Source organism: Sander lucioperca, chromosome 3 (assembly GCF_008315115.2).
Source record: "Sander lucioperca isolate FBNREF2018 chromosome 3, SLUC_FBN_1.2, whole genome shotgun sequence".
In the NCBI taxonomy this organism is placed as follows: domain Eukaryota; kingdom Metazoa; phylum Chordata; class Actinopteri; order Perciformes; family Percidae; genus Sander; species Sander lucioperca.
In genome coordinates, this window is record NC_050175.1 from 22,842,844 (window position 1) to 22,864,638 (window position 21,795).

The 21,795-nt window shown below is 39.8% G+C and overlaps 1 protein-coding gene across 2 annotated transcripts in view; it reads right to left on the reverse strand.

Moving 5' to 3' along the window:
- Positions 1-12,178: 12,178 nt before the first annotated feature.
- Positions 12,179-21,795, reverse strand: part of kif18a (kinesin family member 18A) — a 42,959-nt gene continuing 33,342 nt past the window's right edge. The window contains exons 15-18 of one of the 2 annotated variants that reach the window (XM_031324161.2): positions 19,963-20,344; positions 13,339-13,431; positions 13,021-13,118; positions 12,179-12,702 (exon numbers count right to left, since the gene is read on the reverse strand). In XM_031324161.2, the coding sequence (XP_031180021.1) occupies positions 12,572-12,702; positions 13,021-13,118; positions 13,339-13,431; positions 19,963-20,344 (704 nt within the window). In that variant the 3' untranslated portion in view covers positions 12,179-12,571. Of the gene's footprint in view, positions 12,703-13,020; positions 13,122-13,338; positions 13,432-19,962; positions 20,345-21,795 lie in introns of both variants that reach the window. The other variant, XM_031324160.2, reaches the window with a different exon arrangement.

Sequence of the window (21,795 nt, forward strand, 5' to 3'; positions counted from 1 at the left end):
ATACCACATCAGAGGGTCATTCAGATAGATTTATTGATTGTAAAATGCTATACATACAACTTATAAAAGCCAAACTATTTAGACATACAGTACTAATAAGAATGATATATATTGTGTGATATAGTTTTTGTGTATGTAATAGATGTATAGTAAAAGTACAAAGAAAAACACATTTTACTCCAAATGGCTCAAATGCCTAAAAACGCCTTGCGCACATTAATGTTTGAATGAAATTCCTCAGTTAGTGATGTCACTGATTGAGAATGCCAGCCCAGTTTTTCATATTTTCTGCTCATAGATGCTGCCTGAAAAAGCATAGCCCGCCCAGTGGCTTGTTTGAATTTGGTTGACCAATCACAACAGAGTTGGCCAGCTGACCAATCAGTGCAGACTGGGCTTTTCTTGAAGGTGGGTCAAGAGCTAAGACAGAGGGCCAGATGTACATACATTTGCGAATGTAGCGTTATCAGCGCTTTGTGGCAAAAATCCTTACAGCTCGTCTCCTTGGCCTGTCTTCGTCTTGCTCGGATTACTGCTGCCATTTCACCAGGAGGCATATGTGAGGAAACCCGCATCCAGGTTTACACCTGCTTTTAAGAGGCGGAGAATTTTAACCGCAAAGTAGAGGCGTGCTTTCACGGGCGTTTTTTATACATGCCGCGGAATACATAATTAGGCACACTTTACGCTTCCCCTCCCATCTCTTATGGGAAACTCCCACTTTTCCCTTGACCCTCCCATGAATGCATATGTATGACACTGAAAAGCGCAATTTGCCATTTTCAGTTCCCGCGACAGACAGTCTGCGTTTTTACCTCAGTGCAGCCTGTTTGTACATACCTCGCCATGCTTTTACGTGCACGTTGCGAAACAAATACGCCTGAAGTGGACACAAAAGTGTTAATACATCTGGCCCGGAGTGTTTCAGGCAGAGGAGCTTCAGCAATAGGCAGTATGAGAAACATAATGTTTTTTGAACATCAAAGCATGTAAACCTATTCTAGTAGACCCCAAGAGTACAAATATGATGCTGAAAAGGAGTATAATAGGGGCTCTTTAAGTTGATGTACCTTAACAGGTGCAACACAACTAACAAGAAAGTAATGCAGATGTGAATCAAGCACAGCCTGTTCACACCCTCACAGTCCTGAGAGGAGGTCTAATCAGGCAAAACAAGTGAAAACACCTGTATGGGCGTAACATGGATGTGTAGTGGCTCTAACTTTATTTGAAACAGATAGACTAGGCCTGAATACAAAGTTGTTCAATTGGAAAATAAAAAAGATGTCAGGATGGATAAGGGGCCTGAGGTGCTGTGTTGCGGTTACACTTTCCCCTGCAGGTGGACTGCTCGCTACTGACACATAAACTTTGCCACACCCCAGCGCACAAGCAGGCAGTCGCCTACACCGCCCTGTGTGCGAGCTTTACATGTTTTACTAAGTGGACAGCCTGGTTGCTTGGTGTTTAGCACTGTTGCCCCACAGAGAGTAGGTACTCAGTCAAAACAGCCTGCGGGTCGAAAACCCTTCAAAGGGGTCGCAGGATAAAGCTGAGAGTCACGAGATAGTAGCATAGGAAAGCAGATGAAAACATTTTTGCTACTACACAAAACATTATTCTTCTTCTCATATTTTCTTTTATTGCACATTACTGGATGATTGTACCACCTGTCTCTAAAAGTAATGAAATCATTTTAGAAGTTTAAAGGTAGCAACCACCCTTCCATGGTCATAACCCGTAGACATATGCAATCTGTGACAGAAAACTACTCATATTACTTGCCTCTGAAGATGCGCATGCTGGGTATAGAGTTCGTCCCCAGGCCCACTGCCACAGGGATTAAAAAAGTCTAATTTAAGACATAGCTCTTATACATACAAGCACCACTTCAGCTACATTGTCATCTGGGTGGAAAAATCCCCCCCATTAGTGACAAACTTTATGATATAAACAGCACAAGCAAAGCCGAAAGAACTACAGGATGCTGCAAACTGAATGAAGAACAAGGGAGGATTTACGGGGAAGAGGTGTGAAAGTCTGCCGGGAAACAAATATCATTTGAATGTCCGCATATTCCCTAACCATCCTCAAGAGGTGGAGTCACCCATACACTCAGTGTGCAGTGTTTCCTGGAAGTTGCGGTAAAGGGTAATGAGCATACACTCATGCACTGTTTAATACCAGTAGGTTTGGGACTCAACCCTGTCTCCATGGCAATTGCTGCAATGATGACAAATTTGCTGTTTCAATAAACAAAATGACTAAAGCATTAAGTGATGTCTCATTGCTGTGTGTTTAAGCAATATAGTCATTACACACAGAAGGGACACATTAACACAGGAGGATATTTTACACCCTGTTTCCTTACAGACAGTATAAAAAAGAATTGGTTTAACAGGGTTGATGCGTTCAGAGTGTAAGTGAGCAAAGTACTCCAGTAGACTCTGCAAATCGTGAAATGTTTATTTGCAAGGCTACCTGCACCATACAGCTCATTCTCCTGAGGATGAGTCATCCACAGGCTACATACAGTACATTTGAGGTGGGCATCGGATAAGCTCCTGGAGGAGAATGTAGAGGGGCAAAGAACACTGCTGAGCCATCACAGCTGTACTGATTTTCTGTCACATTGTTTCACAACAGGAGACATTACCTGGTAAAGGAAACTGTAAATCTCACCCATCCCCCCACTATAACCACTGCTCAAGGTCCTGTCAACAGTCCGCTGTGTATTGATAAAGGGAACCAGGTATTTGCTGTCACAATGTTTCCTCACAAAATTTGTTTGCTGAGTAAAATAAAGAGGGAGATTCTAACATGAAACATTCCTGAAAACAAAATGCGAGGATGTCAAACAAACCGATCAATCAGATACCTTTCTGCAAAATAATCTGTTGGGTAACTTTCGACTGAGAATAAAAAACAGTGCGCCATCTAGTTTTCTCTGATGTCTCATCCTTTCTGTATGTGACAGACAGTATACACATAATGTCCTTTGAGGATGGATGTTTTTTTTTTGTCAGATTAACAGGGTCTAATTTTTTCAAAATCAACCAACCAACAACAAACTTCTTTGTAATCTTTTTATTTACACAGCCACAGCAGGCATTCATTTTAAAAATGGCTAAATCATCTGAGGCTGCCAGTACTTATTCAAAACCTGCTCCTGGACTAGCGATTATTTTCATTGTCAATTAATCTGTTAATCTGTTCAATTTAATAGTTAAAAAATGCCCATCATGGGGCTGAGTCCTGCAGCGGCGCGGGTTTGAATCTGACCTGCTGCCCTTTGCTGCGTTCCATCCCCCATCTCTCTCCCCCTTTCATGCCTATCTGCTGTCTCTATGTAATAAAGGGAAAAGCCCCAAAAAACTAATCTTTAAAAAAAAAAAATGCCCATCACAATCATCTTGGGCTCTCACAAAAAGCCCAAGATGACCTCTTCAAATGTCCTGTCCAAAACCCCAGACGATAAACAACTAAAATGATTAACAGATAATCAAAATTGTTGCAGATTGATTTTCTAATCGACCTATCGGTTCATCACTAGTTTTTATCTCTGTAAAAGTGTAACTTATCAAGGCTTACCTTATCCAGAATTACTATGTCTGACTGTCTTTCGATTCGAAGTATCTCCCAAAAATGTGCTCCAATTGTATGGACCATAAAGCTAATTTTATTTTATACTTATAGTATGTCAAATCATTTGCTTCCCACTGTCAGATGCACTGGACACAAAACGTACATGGCGTCAACAGCAATCTTCTCAGCACTGCTTTACATGCATCCCAGGAATTTCCATAACCCCCATTTAAATATTTGCATCAAGCATCACGGGACGGGACGATGAGCAAAAGCAACTCTTTGCCTTGTTGATGATGCTGTATTTTTCGACTGAAAATCAAAATACGTTGAATTTTCAGATTTTTCTTTTTAATCATTTTTTATTCAATTGAACGATCCACAAATGCATCAGTGTTCCCCCAAAAAGAAGAGCAGAGGAGCATAAAAAAATGTAATTATTTAAATTAAAAATATTTAAAGCGTTTGCACATCAACATGAGACACAGTAAGCTGACGACGTAGGTGACATTTACATATACTTTTAGGCTTACAAGTAAAAGCAAAGACAATAAGCAACACTATTAGTGGTAAGAAGACAGACAGTACTGGTGGTCAGCTCTCCACAAGTTGTTCCACTGTAACATACTGCTTTAAAGTATCAGGTCATCTACAAATGTAGCCGGGGCGAAAAGTTCACAGCTGTGATGTGCTGCCTTGTGGGAGTCATGAACATTGTAGAAAGAATTGCATGCTTAAATTTGTGTGTGGTAGTCTCTATTCATGACCATTCACAAATACAAAGGCTCTTTGGTAACACTTTACTTGAAGGTATCTACATAAAAGTGACATGACACTGTCATGAACACATGAACCCTAACCCTAACTCTAACTCTAACCCTAACTTGTCATGACAAAAACATGACACGTAATGACAGAAGCGTTATGTCATAAACATTTATGACTTGTTTATAATGTTTATGACACGTTCATGACAGTGTCATGTCATTCTTATGTAGATACCTTCAAGTAAAGCGTAACCAGCTCTTTTCAAACACTGACATTACCAAAACATGCTCCCAATTACATTTAGGTCAACACTCAATGTTTCTTGAATCACAATTATAATAAAGAATCATAATTATTTGCATCAGTGCTTTGTGTGTTAGCGTGATGGTATCTGGGGGTGTGGCAGGTTAAATGTTGCTTCAAAAGCAAATGCTGATGTTTCATCTACATGTAAAATCGTTGTTTTTAGCAGCCCCGTCTGTTGTGTTTATAACCACTCATCTCCGAGTATGCATGAGGTTCAATAAAGGTTATTATCTCTGCAATCAAGAGCAAAAAAAATAAAACAATAAAATCAAAATTCACTTGTATGTGCTCCAGTGATTTGGTGATGAAAATAAGATGGCTACATGTTGTAACATAATAAAAATCAATTAAAAGTGCTCTGACTTAAGGGCGAAATGCTATTAAAGTCACTGCAATCTTTGTTTAACAATACAAAAATAGAGTTAACGACTTTGTGACGCATGTGCACAGAGGTGTTTTTTTACTAACAAATCACAACACATGGCATGTAATGTCTCTCAGGGAGGCAAGATAAAACAACGGGTCCGACATGATCTGAGATTCTACCTGCAGTTGCTAAGCAACACCCACCTCCTGCCTCTCAATCTGTACCATTGGTCAGCAGGAAAAACGCACATGGAGCCCCATTGGCTAAGAGAAAGTTAATAAACTTTAGCCAAGACCTGCCTCCTTGTGTGCGCACACACTCTCCCTCTCTCTCTCTCTCTCTCTCTCACACACAATGAAGAGATTCTTGTGAATGAGAGCATGAGAGTGTCAGTGCTTGCGCAGTACAGTGCTGATATGTGCATTGAGCTAAAAATAAAGATCACACTGAATGCTGTGCCACTGAAAGTTGCAAGACTTAATTCAAAGTGACAAGTCTCTCCTGACAGAACAATGAGGTACCACCCTCATCATAGATCCAGGAGGTACTTTTGGAGTATTTAGTATAGAATTCTAATAAAAGCTTGGTTCTTGGCAATTCTTCACATTTGATCAGGCTAAAAATGCAACATAGGAAAGCCTAAAATATCTTCGAAATACAACTCGAAAGTGGTATTTAGCCATGGTTCCCAACCTTTTTTCCCTACAGCTCTATCAGATGAGCCCTACCCCTTCATCCACAATACTAGTATTACAAGTACAAATTCTTTAGTGTGGATGTTATTTAATGTAAAAGTGGATATACGTAGTTACAAAATTTTTCTTTTCGTACAATTTAATTATCAATTCTTAGGTTGGTTTCATCGAGTTTGCATTCATACTATAACTTGACAGTATAACTATAACTTGATTTGACAGAAGCTGGAAATTTCAATGTTTTCCTTTATTTTTAGCCTTTTCAACGGTTACTTTTAGCTAACTAATTCCACTGTTTATTCTTTTTATTTTTTTGGGGGCCATTTTCGGCCTTTATTTTTGACAAGACAACTGAAGACGTGTAAGGGGAGAGAGAGGGGGAATGACATGCAGCAAAGGGCCGCAGGTTGGAACCCTGGCCCGCTTCATTGAGGAGTAAACCTCTATATATGGGTACTAGAGTGTGGATCGGGCCGCATTTTTCTGTCCGAGCCCGGCCCGCATCCGACAAAGCAGTAACCGAACCCGACCCGAGCCCGACAGGCATTAAGATATTTATGTCCGAGCCCGACACAGTTCAGTAATGACACATGTACGTTTGTTTGTGTGGAAAGCCTGCTTTTATTAAGCAACTCTAGGAAGGCATTCGGAAATGTCAACAGATGAGCGCATCAGCGCACACGAGGCAACAAGGAAGACTGATGTTAGGGTAATATTTTTAATTTATTTTAATCACAAAAACGAACCTTTGCATCAAGTGAAACAGGCCCATTGGCTACCTACATAATAAGCTGTTTTAAATTTAAAATGTTCAATGCCTTATCGCGCTGATGTGACCAAGCCCGGCCCGAACCTCATTTCTAAATATTTGGCAGAATCCATCCTCTAATGGGTACCCGCTCTACCATCTGAGCTATCCGGGTACCCCTGTTTTAGCCATTACTTTCAATCATTTATCCGTTATATTTGGGTGTCTGTTTCAACCATTTATACTATTAGCTAACTATTTCAACCATCTATCCATTACTTTAAGCCAACTTTATCATTACTCTTAGCTAACAATTTCAACCATTGATTAATTACTTTTAACTAGTTCAACAATACATTTCTTTTCTATTGCAACCAATGTCCTTTACTTTTTTGCTAACAAACTGTTTAGCCATTAGCCTACTTCTAGCTATTTTATTCCATTATTTCTAGTTAATTGTATGTTACTCTTAGGGCCTGTGTCCATATTGTTTTTCTCTGGCAGAAAAGTGATGGGGAGCGCTTCATCCCAGCTCTTCATCAAAAAGCACTGGCTGCACCTAGGATTTTTTTTCTATGATGACATTATTTAGCTAGGTAGCTAACTTTACGCTACGTTGTTAGTCTGACTCACTGGATGTAGCCTGTTGGGATAAAGCCTTCCATTGGTCGCCTATTTTAGCTGGCATTCTCCTCCTCTTCCGCTATCTATTTTGCAAGGTCCGGGGCTTAGTACCGCCCAAGGCGATTGTGATTGGTTTAAAGAAATACAAACAAGCTAGAACGTTTTCTTTCCGGAAGAGCCTAATCATATCTGCTAGAATGGTCGATGTAGTTAGGTTTAGGCAAAGGGAATAGGGATTATTTAGGGTTAGGGTAAGAATACCAGGGTAAGCCAATCAGAGGCAGAATAAGGCGGGCCACGAGGCATGTCCTTTGACTAAAGCACTGTGGACATAGGTCTGGCAATGGAACTAAGGGCTGACTACACAGCAACAACAAGCTTACAACGCGTAGGGTAATAAAAGCAGAACACTCACCAGCAACATTCAGTGTCTAGCCGATCTGCTCCCACAAATGGGCTTTTCTTTCTTTGTTGTGAAAGTTGCCTGAAAAGGAGACACAGTGACAAGAGCTCTGCAAAAAGATGCTTTCTACAGGTGGCTGCATACACTCCCTCAATATTGGGAACAATAAAAAAAACAAAAAAACACTATATGCGTATTTTGGCTAGTGAAAAAAAAGGTTAAAGGTCCCATATTTTGCCAGTTTTTAGGTTCATACTTGTATTGTGGGTTTCTACTAGAACAGGGGTGGCGAACCTATGGCTCTTGAGCCGTATGCGGCTCTTTGCCTGCTCCTGTGAGGCTCTTACTGTGTGGCTGGGGGCTGTGTCATTGGTTGATTGTTGTTTTTAACTTTTCTGAAACATACAGTATTTCAGATAAGTAAAAAAAAAACACATTTGAATGCATCTGCCAATACATTTGCCAATTATTTTAAAATGGAAAATAATGCAGCAGAGTTTTGAGGACAGATTCTGCAACCTGAGGAAAAACAGCGGCCACAGATCACCTTCCTCGTTAACCCTTTCACTGCTGAATCCGACTGTTTGAAAGCCCCTTTAGTGACAAATGAGTGAGAGAGTTGCTTCGAGTGGCCACAACCGAGTTCAAGCAAGACCTGAAAAGGATTGTGGATAACAGACTGTCAGGTTTCCCACTGAGTCAATCTAAGTGAGAAAAAACTATGAAAACTGCTATGTATTATGACTGTCATTAGATCTGGAAGACACTGTTGCTGTTGTAGTGTGGACATGCATGTGTTGTGTGGCTTTTTGCTATGGTGTGTTTTTTTTGTGGCTCTTTATACCTAACTGGTTGGCCACTCCTGTACTAGAACATGTTTACATGCCTTAATGTTAAAAAAAACCGCAGAATTTTTTCTCATGTCTGCCTAAATATATATACCAGTCACCCTCTGTTTGAAACGCTACGTTTAGCACATATGCTGCTACTGCAGCTGCTGATTCGGACTGGACACAACGCTAGCATGACGTATGGCGAAAGAAGTCAAAGTGCCATGTGCACGTCTGAAATTACTACTGTGTCTGAGAAAGATCAGCGACATAAACCACCACCAGCAAGACTAAGTTCTTGATGACCACCACATTTAAGAAGAAACTTCCCCATAGGCAGCACCGAATTTAAAAGGGATTACTCACAAGGTGACAGATTTCATCGCATTAAATGACCAAAAACTACACGCAGCCCAGTCGTCATTTTGCCGAAATCTAGTACGCTGTTAGCCTGACGTTGTCATACTCGGATACTAGTCAAAATATAAGTCTGATACTGCTCCATTGAGCTGTGATTATGGAGCGTGTTTCATCCGAACCAGGAAAAAAAATGCCTTTACACTCAATTGGATAGAATTACAACCAGAGTCAAAGGCAGGCTTCGACCAACTCAAATGACCCATCTGATTGGTAGAGTGCTAACCCAGAAACGGGGAGCGGAATGAGCGTGACTACAGTCTCTCAAAATCTGATGAAAATCTCTTAAACTGACCTTTGTTGATCTGAAATTAAGACAGATTCAGCAACTGCATGGCTATGCCTATTTCTCGCTTAAAATGTTTTCAGAAACACATTTCGGTGAACTATTTTAGTACAATATGAAATCGTATTCTGAACAAGCCTCCATGACAGTCTGTCTTTGAATTTCCGAAGAAATCAGACCAATGTGATGCGTTCGTCCAATCAGCTGCCGGTTTTCATTTTTGGGCGACAATACAGATTAGCGCCGCCTGCTGTTATGGAGACGTATTACGTCTTGTCGCTTTGGTGTGTTCCGAGCAAGGGGGTAAGCTTCGCTTCAGAGCTCGAATCTCCTATGGCGCCATTTTGATGCTACCAAACGATCACCCGACGTTAGCATTCCATTGACTGCCATTCATTTTGACGCCACTTTGACAGCGAATAACTTTACATCTGAAGCGTTTAAAGACTCTATTTGTCCATTGTTTATTTCTAAAGAAACACGACAATGTATAAAAGGTTCCATTACTTTGTACCTCACGTTATGGCTCCGTATCAGACGTTTTTATAAAAATAGGCTAACGATTGTGTCATAACCACGCGACTTACTGTCGCATAGTAGAGGAATTACCGTATAGTACAGGAGAAGCTCGCAGGCAGTTTCGACTTACATTAGCTGTTTAAGTTTAATTACTAATGTTAACTAGCATTTTAGTTAGCAATAATTAGCCTGTGTCCATGTCCATGTTGGCATCCAGGCTAATATGCTGTGACCAGCCACAAACATTCATGAGCTACTGGCTTGTATGCTTATGCTTAGCCTCACAGCAGTGGATTGACAAAGATTTCAACTTGATAAAAGCAGGGTTACACTTCAAGGATAATATATATAAAACAATTACTATGCAATTCTTTTTTAGATTTAATTTATGTTTAACAAAATGTTTTTGTTGGGCTATTTAGCCTAAGTACTGAAATATTATTGTAATTGAGTAGGTAACATTGTAAAGCAGGCTAAAAGGGCTTTTCAAGCAGTTATTTTCCATGTGAAAGGAAGATATAGGTTGTTTCATAAATGTGTATAATTGAATTCGTGCTCATTCAAAGATAGTGTAATGAAGGGATGAATGACTTGAAAACTTTTTTTAATGAGTTTTCCTTTCCCTGGCACAAAAGGGTAAACAACAAAACATCAGTATCAGCCAAATTGTTAATTTAAACATTTGTATCGGCCCAGAATTTCACAATTGTTGCCTCCCTAGTTGTGACATCACAACCATACAGAAGTCCTGACTGCTCATATAAAGGCAAAGTTTCTAAATGCGGGCTGTGTGCATTTCTCTGTGGACTGTGCATTTTGATACTATCTCAGTATTTATATAGCACCTAGACATGCTTTATAATCATAAAAGACATGGAAATCTCACTTTTTACAATATGGGACCTTTAAAAGAAAATGTACTTACCGACTAAATGAACAGCCGACTCCTTAGAGTGTAGTACAACCGAACGCTGAACAAGACATTTTTAGGTGTCCAAAATGTTACAATTTACTTTCATGAACAAAGTCCAAAAATGAAAACACAGACAATACCCAAAAACAAGTTCACAGCTATTTATTTTTTTCAAATTAACTGAACTACTCCACCATCTTTTCATGAATGCCCTGGCGATTGCAGGTATTTTTTTAAATGTAAATCTTAACTGAAGTTTTGGAACAGTGTTTGAGTTAGTGTTAACACCTCTTTCAAGACTGAATGTTGAGTCTGTGCTCCGTTAAATGGTGAAATACACTCATCATCCTGAACCCCTATGAGCCATTGGTAGAGAAAAATAACATCCTTTCAATCACTGCACTCAGGTTTTTTTTCTAAATACATGGGAAACAGTTGCTTTTTTTAACAGGAAGACAATGAGAAAGTTACCTTTGTGAGTCACTCCTAGGTCAGTTCAATTTTCTTTTTCACCTTTCCTCAGCCTGGTCGTCACTTATACAGTTGTGTTCAAAATAATAGCAGTCCAACATCACTAACCTCATAAATCAAATTTTTTGGTAGAAGTGATATTTCTACAGTACAGTTACGATCAGAAGAAGGCTATGTGAAGCAAAGCTATCAGCTAGAAGACCCCGCAAAATCCCATTGCTGAAAAAAAGACATGTACTGAATAGGTTGAAATTTGCCAAAGGACACATTGACTGGCCAAAGGAGAAATGGGGCAACATTCTGTGGACTGATGAGAGCAAAATTGTTCTTTTTGGGTCTAGGGGCCGCAGTTGGTCCGACGACCCCCATGCACTGAATTTAAGCCACAGTACAGTGAAGACAGTAAAGCATGGTGGTGCAAAAATCATGTTATGGGGATGTTTCTCATACTGTGGTGTTGGGCCTATTTATCGCATACCAGGAATCATGGATCAGTTTCAATACATCAAAATACTTGAAGAGGTCATGTTGCCTTATGCTGAAGAGGAAATACCTTTGAAATGGGTCTTTCAACAAGACAATGACCCAAAACACACCAGTAAGCGAGCAAAGTCTTGGTTCCAGATGAACAAGATTGATGTTACGGAGTGGCCAGCCCAATCCCCAGACCTCAATCCCATAGAAAACTTGTGGGGTGACATCAAAAAGTGCTGTTTCTGAGGCAAAACCCAGTAATGCAGAGGAATTGTGGAATGTAGTTCAATCGTCCTGGGCTGGAATACCTGTTCACAGGTGCCAGAAGTTGGTCGACTCCATGCAACACAGATGTGAAGCAGTTCTCAGAAATAATGGTTATGCAACTAAATATTAGTGCAGTGATTCAGAGTAAAGCAAACCCTTTTCAGTTCATACAAGAAAAATGCAAATACTGCTATTTTTTTGAACAGCCTAATATTCCTTTTTTCTTCACTTTCTGTAAAGGTATAACACAAACCTGATCAATTTTGGTCATGTTTTGATTTGGAATTGAATGTGCAGTGTTCCCAATGGATTGCTATTATGGAATTAAAAGCTATTCTAAGGATTTTGAGCATTATTTACTTTTTTAAACACTGCCATTATTCTGAACATAAGTGTATATCGTTAGAACATCTTGTGACCCAAACTTCATTGAAAAACAAATTCAGCACAGAAAAGCAGATATTACATCTTAGAAATGGATTTAATTACTCGAAAACAGACAGATTGTTACAAGCACTTTTATTATAAAATATCTATAACCCCATGTTATGAACTGTACAAGAGAAAAAAAGGATAAAAAAAAAACAGTTTTGTTGTTTTTGTTTGAGGTCATGTATAATTTTCCTCTGATATTAGCTGCTCGGGAAAATATGGTCACCTACTAATCGTTTTTTTTTTTTTTTTTAGAGAATCATTCAAAAACAATGTACACGCATTCGTCAAAGGAACATCCACAGGACATGTTGTTTTATTTATTTGCTGTTAGTATGAGCGATTTAATGTATATTTTAATATTATATACAGTATTTTGAAAAGATGAATTTAGTTGCAAAAGGATGGAGAGTGAAAATGTTCATAAAGGCAAAATGGCGTGATTCAAACACCATGTTGCACGATATTACATCCGTTTGGTCACTCGTTTGAACTGTTGGGACGTTTTATAGAAAATGGACTTGGATTTCTGAGGTTCAAGCAGATTTCCTTCAGAAACGCTCCTCACAACTCTTCGAGGCTTGTTCTCCTCTGAAACTGGGGACAGACACCAAACAGGGAATAGTATCAAGAATTAACACAACTACATAATGTGCATAAATAAGAATCATGACAGCAGGTACAGTTTGGAGTTATGAAAGACAAAATAAGTCTGACTGCTTACAGCAACTCACTACTGAAAAAAACATTTTGGTTTGGTAAAATAGAAATTTCATTGAAAAAATATCTTATATTGCGAGTATGTTTGCACTCTTGGTCATGACAGTCTGTAGTGTGAATTATTATGACTATATGTAGTTTGTCTTAAGTGTCTGGATGTCTTCTTCAACTGTGTTTTTCTGGGTTGACACTTACCAGCAAAACGATGCACTCTGAGTGGTGCGCGGGCCACTGAGGCGTCTTTCTTTATGCGCTTCGGTGCAGAGAAACCCTGTGTTAACTCTTCTTGGATGCTGCTAAAATGAAAAAAAAAAAAAAAAACGGACAGAGAAAATATAAAAAAAAAACTAATCAAAGACTGGACTCTCTCCTAATAACATTAAGAACTGGCTATTCATTTTGGCGAGCTTCAGTCTGGCCACAAATAATATGTCAAAGCAGTGTTTAATCCACTGCCGGTATAAAATAAGATGATTTACATGAACATAAGAGAAGAAGTCAGAGGCACATTACCAGTTAACTTTACGCTTCCCTTGTGCAGCAGACGTCATGTGCATGTAAGTCGGGTTGGCTCGCCTTAAGCCATGTAAAGACGGGACCTGTTGTCTACAGAGCAGAGGTTCATGTTACCATGACATCTTTGCTGTTTGGACTTCACATAAACATTTGCATTCAAAATCATAATGCTTCTAACTAATAATTATGTTCGTGTTGTATTGCAAAAGCTATGTGTATACAAATCTGAAGTTTTGATATTTGATCCTTTGTTTCGATGTACCTGCATTCAGAAATTTGGATATGAAAATCTGTGGGCTCTCAGTGGGCCTCATGGCACCTCCAGGTACAAAAAGAGTAGATCAATGTTTAAGGGTTGGGTGTTTAGTTTACAAGATCACATCACCCTGATTTCAACTATCCATAAGTTATATTAGACATCTTTTAACCCCATATCGTCAGTTTGCAGCTCAAAATCCTCTAGCAGCTCCATACTTGCTGATGGGAGGTTTAAATCAACATGCACAATATTGAGGCTAAGTTGCAACCAGTAAGCTGATCTAAACTGAATCTCGGCATTGCTTTAGGGGCAAAGCTAAATCCAAAGTGAGCACATATTACATTGCCGGACACAACCACACTGCACCAAAGAAGTGGTTTGTAGACTGACCATGAGACTGAGTGAATCCTATGAGCAGCTGGTGGCATCTCACAACCAGAAGTAACTTGGTGTTACAGAAAAACATACCTGATTCCATCAACCTGGTGTAAATCCGCATCACCTTTTATGTAATTAATAGGACTGGCAAAATGAACGTGATCCTAACGAGTTAAAGCAAATTCCTTTTAATGCCACTAATTTCTATGGGGCGCAATTACCTCACGTGCCTTCTGTGATTTGGGCCTTGTGCAGCTCCGTAGTTTGGGAAATCAGGAAGCGCTGCAGCACCGCAGCACCAGCACCGCACTCACTGGAGACTAGGGTTTGGTACTGAAATCTGGTGCTAATATGGCACCGGCCCTTAAACGACAGGCATGTACCGGACCAAATAGCAACGTGAATTTCGGTGCCTCATTTCGGTGCCACTTTAAAGCCTGTGCTGCTCTCTGGCAACAGAAGCATCACTGCATGCTAGTTAACATTACAGCAGACAATGTTAGCTAGGGCTGAAATGATTCCTCGAGTAACTCGAATAATTCAATTACTAAAAATCCTTGATGCAAAATGATTTGCCTCGAAGCTTCATTTAATCAACGTTACCAACGTTGTATCGCTAACTGTGTTTCCTCATGGATGATTATTTCTGTTGCACACAGGGTTGACGCTGCTAGCGACACATGCAATGAAAACTGACGCCGCAGATTCGTAGCTAAGAGAAGAGACAGGCTGGAGAAAACGACAAAAAGTGTCCAAAGTTTGGAATCAGTTCAAACGTAGTTAAAACGAAAACTCTACAGTGTCTACTGCAAAATGGAACTAGCTTACCACAATAATAGCACGACGTCAATGCTTCAGCATCTCAACAGAAAACACTGAGTCTAACTTAATCATCCATTCCACGAAGCGGACCCGACAAAAGTAAATCACAGAGTCGTATGGACGATGAAACTACACCAAACACAACAACTATCAAAAACAAAGACAAGAAAATACGTAGTGGTGACCACAATTTGATCTAAAGAGCTGACTTGTTGACTATCCCTTCGGAAAAACAGCTGATTGTCACGCACCATTTTCTTCCACTCTCTCTTTACAGAGAAACAGCTGATCAACGATCTACTAGCATAAGTGTAACAGAGCTGTGTGACATTGTAATCAAATATATAAATGAAAATAGGTTGAGTATAACTAATATTTTTGGCCCGAGCGCCGACAGCGGCGAAGGCCCTATTGAAACTGAAGGAATTATTATTACACCAAATTAAATGGCTTTTTGAGGGGCTTAACATATTCAAAAACTCACCAAAATTGGCGGTCGCATCAAGTCTGGTGAAAATGTACGTATTTTAAGGGTTTCGGGAATAGGCGCGCAAAAATGGCTTGCTAGCGCCCCCTACAAAGTTAAAAAAATTGAGGCCCTGCAGTGTGTTTAATGTAGACTCACGAAAGTTGGTACACATAAGTAACATGTCAAGATGTACAAAAAACGTCATTGGAGCCATACCCTAAACCCAACAGGAAGTCCGCCATTTTGATGTCAAAGTTCAAAATTAGTGCGATTTTGGCCATTTCCACATATCGTACTTTAACGAACGCCTCCTAGAGATTTCATCCGATCAACTTCAAATTTGGTCTGTGCCATCTTAAGACATTAAAGATGAAAAGTTGTTAAAAGAAAAACTTCGTCATAGGGCGTGGCCGTGGCGGGGCGGCCATTTTGTGCGTTTCGCCATCAAAACAGGAAGTGGGTGTAACTTGAGTGTACATTGTCCGATTGGCTCGAAACTTTTCAGGATTCATAAGAGTCCAACCCTGAGGACAAATAAAGGCCGATATTTACTTAAAGTCATAGCGCCCCCTAGTGGCAACAGGAAGTAGGCCTAAAAGTCAAGGTGCTATACTTTAACGAACTCCTCCTAGAGATTTCATCCGGCAGACTTCAAATTTGGTCTGTACCATCTCCACACTTTAAAAGATGAAAAGTTATTAAAAGAAAAACTTTTCGTCAAACGGTGTGGCCGTGGCGGCCATTTTGAGTGTTTAGCGATGAACAAAGAAATTGTTGTAACTTGAGTGTACGTTGTCGTATCTGCCCGAAATTTCTCACGATTGACAAGGGTCATCTGAGGACATCTACAGGCCAATATTTACTTTTGGTCATAGTGCCCCCCGCTGGCAACAGGAAATGCGTCTTATATGACATAACATAACATAACATTTGAACTGTTTAAGGTAGACCCTTGTGTGAGGTATCACTGAACTCAGTAGAGACTTCCTTCTTCATTGGTGATGTTTGACCTGCCCCCTATAATTTAACCACGCCCCTTTTCACAGCTAATGAACTGTATGACGTAGAGTCTTGTGTGAGGTATCGTTGAACTCAGCAGGGAGTTCCCTTTTCATTAGTGACGATTTGCAGCTTCTGAGTGCCACGCAAATGCACGGTCACAAGGAGCGGCGTCTGCCAGTAACCCCGACACGCGCAGAGGCGCGAGGGCCCGTCCATCGCTGCTTGCAGCTTTAATTACATATAGGCCTATATACAGATCAGTCTCAGGTTGAAACTTGTAGTTCTGAAAGTTAAGTTGCACAATTTAAGATAATGTTTATGTATGTTTAATGTATGCCTTAGTTTGAGGTTGTTGTTGCATTTCAGAAATATTTTCTTTAAAAATAAAAATTTACCTTTTTCTGAAAATTAAACCAAACTATTGTATATTATTGCTCTTCAATAAAACACAAGTATTTATTATCCGATTAATCAATGGAATAATCGGTAGAATACTCGATTACTAAAATAATCGATAGCTGCAGCCCTAATATTAGCCTAACCTTAGCTAGTAGCTGGCTTAAAAACTAGGGTTGGGTACCAAAACCTTCCTTGCGTTCCTACGCAAACGGTAGTATTCGGACCGGATTAGAACGCAAATTTCGGTTCCGACTGAAATATTTTCCCTCTGTCGCTCCAGACAGCGGCAGACTCTTTTTTCTCTCCCTTTTCTGCCGAGTGGCGCACATGCCCGCGCTATTCTCGGACATGCAATCACTGCTGATAGACGGCTTTTTGTACACACTCCAAAACGGACGTAAAAATATATTTCTTTGTAGTCTACCGTTAGCTAGCTATCGTAAATGTAGGCTATTTTTAAATTGCCATATTTTCCCTCTGGGCTCACCAAAACGGACGTGAAGGCATATTAACCATTCACTGCACGTGATTGCTAGTAAACATATTACACTTGCTCTGCCGACCCTGGAGCCTGGTGGTGGGGGAGGCGGGACAACCTCCCCAAATTGTCTGCCCTTTCAAACTCCTTCCTGTGTGTACAGGCCTCTTGGACACCATCTGAGAGAGTTTTCTCCTGTGCAGGACATGCCATAAGTCAGGAGATTGTTAAGTTGAAATAATTTTCAATTTAAAAAAACTCCATAAAAAAAGCCTTTCTTTGATGTCATTTTTCAAGAATTGGTTTAGGAATCGGAATCGTTTTAAAAGTACCGGTTCGGCCTCGGAATCGTAAAAATCCAAACGGTACCCAACCCTATTAAAAACCGTTAAAATGCTGACAGCTAAACGTTGTAAAGTATGACTGTATTTCACTGGAAAGAATTCCAACACAATACAATAGTCTGCAGCTTAAGACAGAGTACACTAGCCGCACCATGGCCACTGCTGTTTTCAGAGAAACATCACTGACGGGACTTAATGGTGCGTTCACTTGCAACTCGTAAGCTCATAGAGTATTCAAATTTTTATCTGTTGCTGTAATGCACAAGGTCCATTGTTTGTGTTGAGCTGCTTAAAAAAGGTATGGTTAGTTAACCTTTACAAGTGTAAAGTGGGACACTATATTGTGTTAGTATTACCAAGTAATGTTACATTCAGATCAATATGCTTATCTGCCTGCGTTATGGGCTTGAGTTTGCCATATTATGCTTTTAGCATATTTTTTGAGTGTACAGTACATTTGAGGTTATTCTGGAGAATATTCCAGAAAGTATTTGTCATTGTTTTAGATTGTTGCAATAATAATAAACATTTACATTAAGCAAGCATATTTGTCTGCCGCCATGTTAAGAGCATTAAAAACTTGAAAAATGTGCGATTAATCGAGAGTTAATTATGGACAATCATGGGATTAATCACGATTAAATATATAAAAGTTCCTTGAAGTCCTTTACTCTAGATTTGCGATCATCATTTACACGGTTAACACCATCTACAATAGTCTTTGCAGGACAACTTAGTAACCAAGTGCTAAGTGCGCTCATAAAGTCTGGATTAGCCCCTGTCTTTAGTATGTTAGGAAAAATAACTCCTCATGATACAGTATGATTTTGGAAAAGAACAAATGTTCCCAAGCAATTGGCATTTCCTTAACTGAGGTGATGCATTTTGAGGTCACTAAGGAACAAATAAACTGATAAACGCTCAATGAGTTAATGTGAGGGCTCATCTGCTTGGAGCATCATTCATTGACACAAACCCTGTCTGCTGCCATGGCTGGAAATGTTTTCTATTATGTTTGCCACTTTTCAGCTGACTTAAGCCTCTTGGCCCAATGTTCCAGTCTGGAAACGTACTGCTGGTGAGAATACTTATACTGTTTGCACTCTAGTCTCTGTCTTGTTTTGAATAAGGTTTAGGGGATTTACCACTTCTGAATGGTTTAGTTGCTATCCAGACTGAGCATCTTCTACACAAAATCCTTCAATTGCTTTGAAACTTTCAGTGGGGAGCCAAAGGGATATTTTCAGATTGTTTTTAAGCATTTTATGAACTGATTTGAGAGATGCCTGTGTTTGTTCCCTCTGAACCAATTTTGTCTTTTAAATGCAATAGATTTTTGTTATTTTTTTAATTTAAAAATGTAATTCTTCTTCACCGAGGCTTGCTTAAAATTTTAAGAGAGTTAGGTATTTTACCAATATTGACAAAGGTGACATAAGGAGTGTTTTCCATCTGTACCAATTTCTTAAGAAACACCAAAAAAAAATAAAAAATAAAAAAAATAAGTGGGGATGGCCCTGACGTTTTCAACCGAGAGAGAGCGAGAGTTAATAACATTCATTATTTGTGTCTAATGCATCAACCTTTGATGCATGAGACACCCGGATTGTGAGTGCAGCCCAGAGAAAAGTAAATGAAAAACTGAGAAATACAATGGCACATGTGTGACATCAGATAGCAGTTAAGGTAGGGGAAAAAAAGGCTTAGAATTGAGACATAATTAATGGCATATGGCCTGTAGAAGAGCAACTAACTGCTCCGTATATCATAGAGGTTAATTTAATGATGCCAATATTGCTGGTATAATTCTGCTTTAACAAGGGGGCCAGCTGAGAACACTCCCTGGCAAACTGTCCATTGTTGAACAGTGCATGTTGAGATAAATTGTTTGGTGAACAGGATGCAAGAAAGTGTGACAAATAGCTCTGAAACATTGTGGCAGCTGCTGCAGTTTTTCCCTCTGAACTTGATTTATAAAAACGTATGTCTACAGTTAAATTGTGATGTTACTTCAGTTTTGGTTTCTGCTGTGACAGCAGTATTTATTTAACTTTTCCCCCCCAAAGTGTCTCAGTTCCCATGAAGAGAAGTTTTTCCTAAAGTCTTACAATGTTTCCTGTTCATGTTTAAGATAAGTGTACACTATTGTAACAGTACATTTTGGAGACAACATAGGAGTGCAGTAGGTGGTATTGTGGGTGTATCAATGCATTTGTTTACACTACTTCAATGTGTTCAAAGTCTGCACCATATGGACTGTCAAGAGAATCAATATAATACATGTACAGAGTCAAGAGAACTGTAATCCATATTACAAGTCAGCCTGAAAACTGACTTGTAATGTTATCGAACTGAATTTTAGAAGGGAGAAAATATCTTCTGAAATCATGTGAAGTGTGTCTAAATAATCACATACACGGTCAAACATCTTAAAGTCAAAAGAAAAGTTAAGACATGAATACTTTCTCACCTTTTGGTAGGAATCTTGTTCCCGTCACTGGCTTTGGGAGGATGGAGTAGTTGGCTGGGAACTGAGAAGTCTGTTGACGTTGATGCTCGACAAGGACTACCACTACTTATTATAATGGTTGCATTGCTTGCAGTTTGATCTTCATTGTCCAGAACTTCAAATGTCACGTTGGGATCCATGGTGCTGGAGGAGCTTTGTGGCAGGGCATGAACAGTTTTTTGAGGAGGTTCTGGTGTGCACTGGAGTGGGAACATCCCTTCCTCGAACACTTGGGCCTTGGCGGCGGTCCGGGGGCTTTGCGGTGGCAATGATGCAGACAGATTTCTCCTGATGGGCATTCTGCACAGTGGTTCCGGTTTCATATCTGTCTGTTTACCTCCACCTAAAAACAAAACAAAACAAGATCGTTAATCGAAATTAAACAAATGATTTGATTCAGATTCACAAAGGTCCCAAAATGATTTTATTTTTTATATCAATTAGGTTGGGAACATTTCATTTACAATACAAATTTAGCTTGGATATGAAAGAGATTCTACAAATGTACAAGGTTCCCTCTAAACTGCTGCATTCTTAAAAGTACCAATGTTTACATTAAGAACTGACCCCAAAGCAGCTACATTACTGTACTTTTTTTTTTTTTTACTAAACATGAACACAAAATGAAGTGCAGCTCTACAGACTCTACAGTCAGTAGTTTTGAGAGACATTTTATTTAGATATCTGGGAGTCTATATCGTCAACGTTTCATTTCCGGGATTGTTTAGATGCTGCCGGATGCCCTTCATTTCGGTCAGATTTCCGTCACCTTCCGCTTTCTTTGCGGGGTAAATCGAGACAGCTAGCTAGACTATCTGTCCAATCTTTCTGCAATCTCCAGAGTTTTCTGTTGCATGGCTAAAACAACCTTTGAATGTGCACATGTTCCACTAAAACAAGTTCCTTCCCGAGGCTATTTTGCAGAGGCACCGTTGCTAAGCGCCGCCCAAAACAATTGTGATTGGTTTAAAGAAATTCCAATAAACCAGAGCACGTTTTTCTACTATCCCGGAATGCTGTGTGAACTCGCCAGACCCTCCTCCGCAGCGCTGTCGAGGAAGGTCTGGCAATGTGAGACTAGATATCTGGAGGTGACAGAGGGACCCCTTTAAAAATGGCAATGCCAGTTTCCCCCCCCCACCAAAATGTAGCCTAACTTTGGAGCGTTATTAAACCCCCTTCCTGACAAGCTAGCATGTCATAGTTGGTAGCAATGGATTCCTTGGGTCTTCTTCTTTCATATGAAACAGAGATCATACTAGGGGTGGTAAGGTTCACAAAATCCACGGTTCGGTTCGTATCACGGTTTTAGGGTTACAGTTTTCGGTTCTGTATGGTTCTTGTTATTTTTTCTTTTAATCTTTAACACTCCAGAAATATACCTCAGCATATGATATATAGCTCAAATTAGCATATTGAATGCATGTTGCACAATACATGCACACAGTTGCAGTTCTATCTATTGTTTTATTTCCGCTGTCATCATAGGTAACATGAAATCCAAAATGTTCCCACACACCAGACTATATACGACGCTAGCGCATCCTCCAACTCCGGGCAGCCTTCCTCATCTCTCCCACTTGACATTTCTGCATGTGACGTGACCTGCAGCAGCAGCACTCCACACTCCACTTGAGGAGCGGTTGGCTCAGCGCCTCTCAAAATCTGACGAAAATCTTTTAAACTGACTTTTGTCAATCAAAAAAGCAGACAGATTCAGCAACTGTATGGCCTATTTCTCGCTTAAAATGTTTTCAGAAACACTTTTCGGTGAACTATTTTCGTAAAATACGA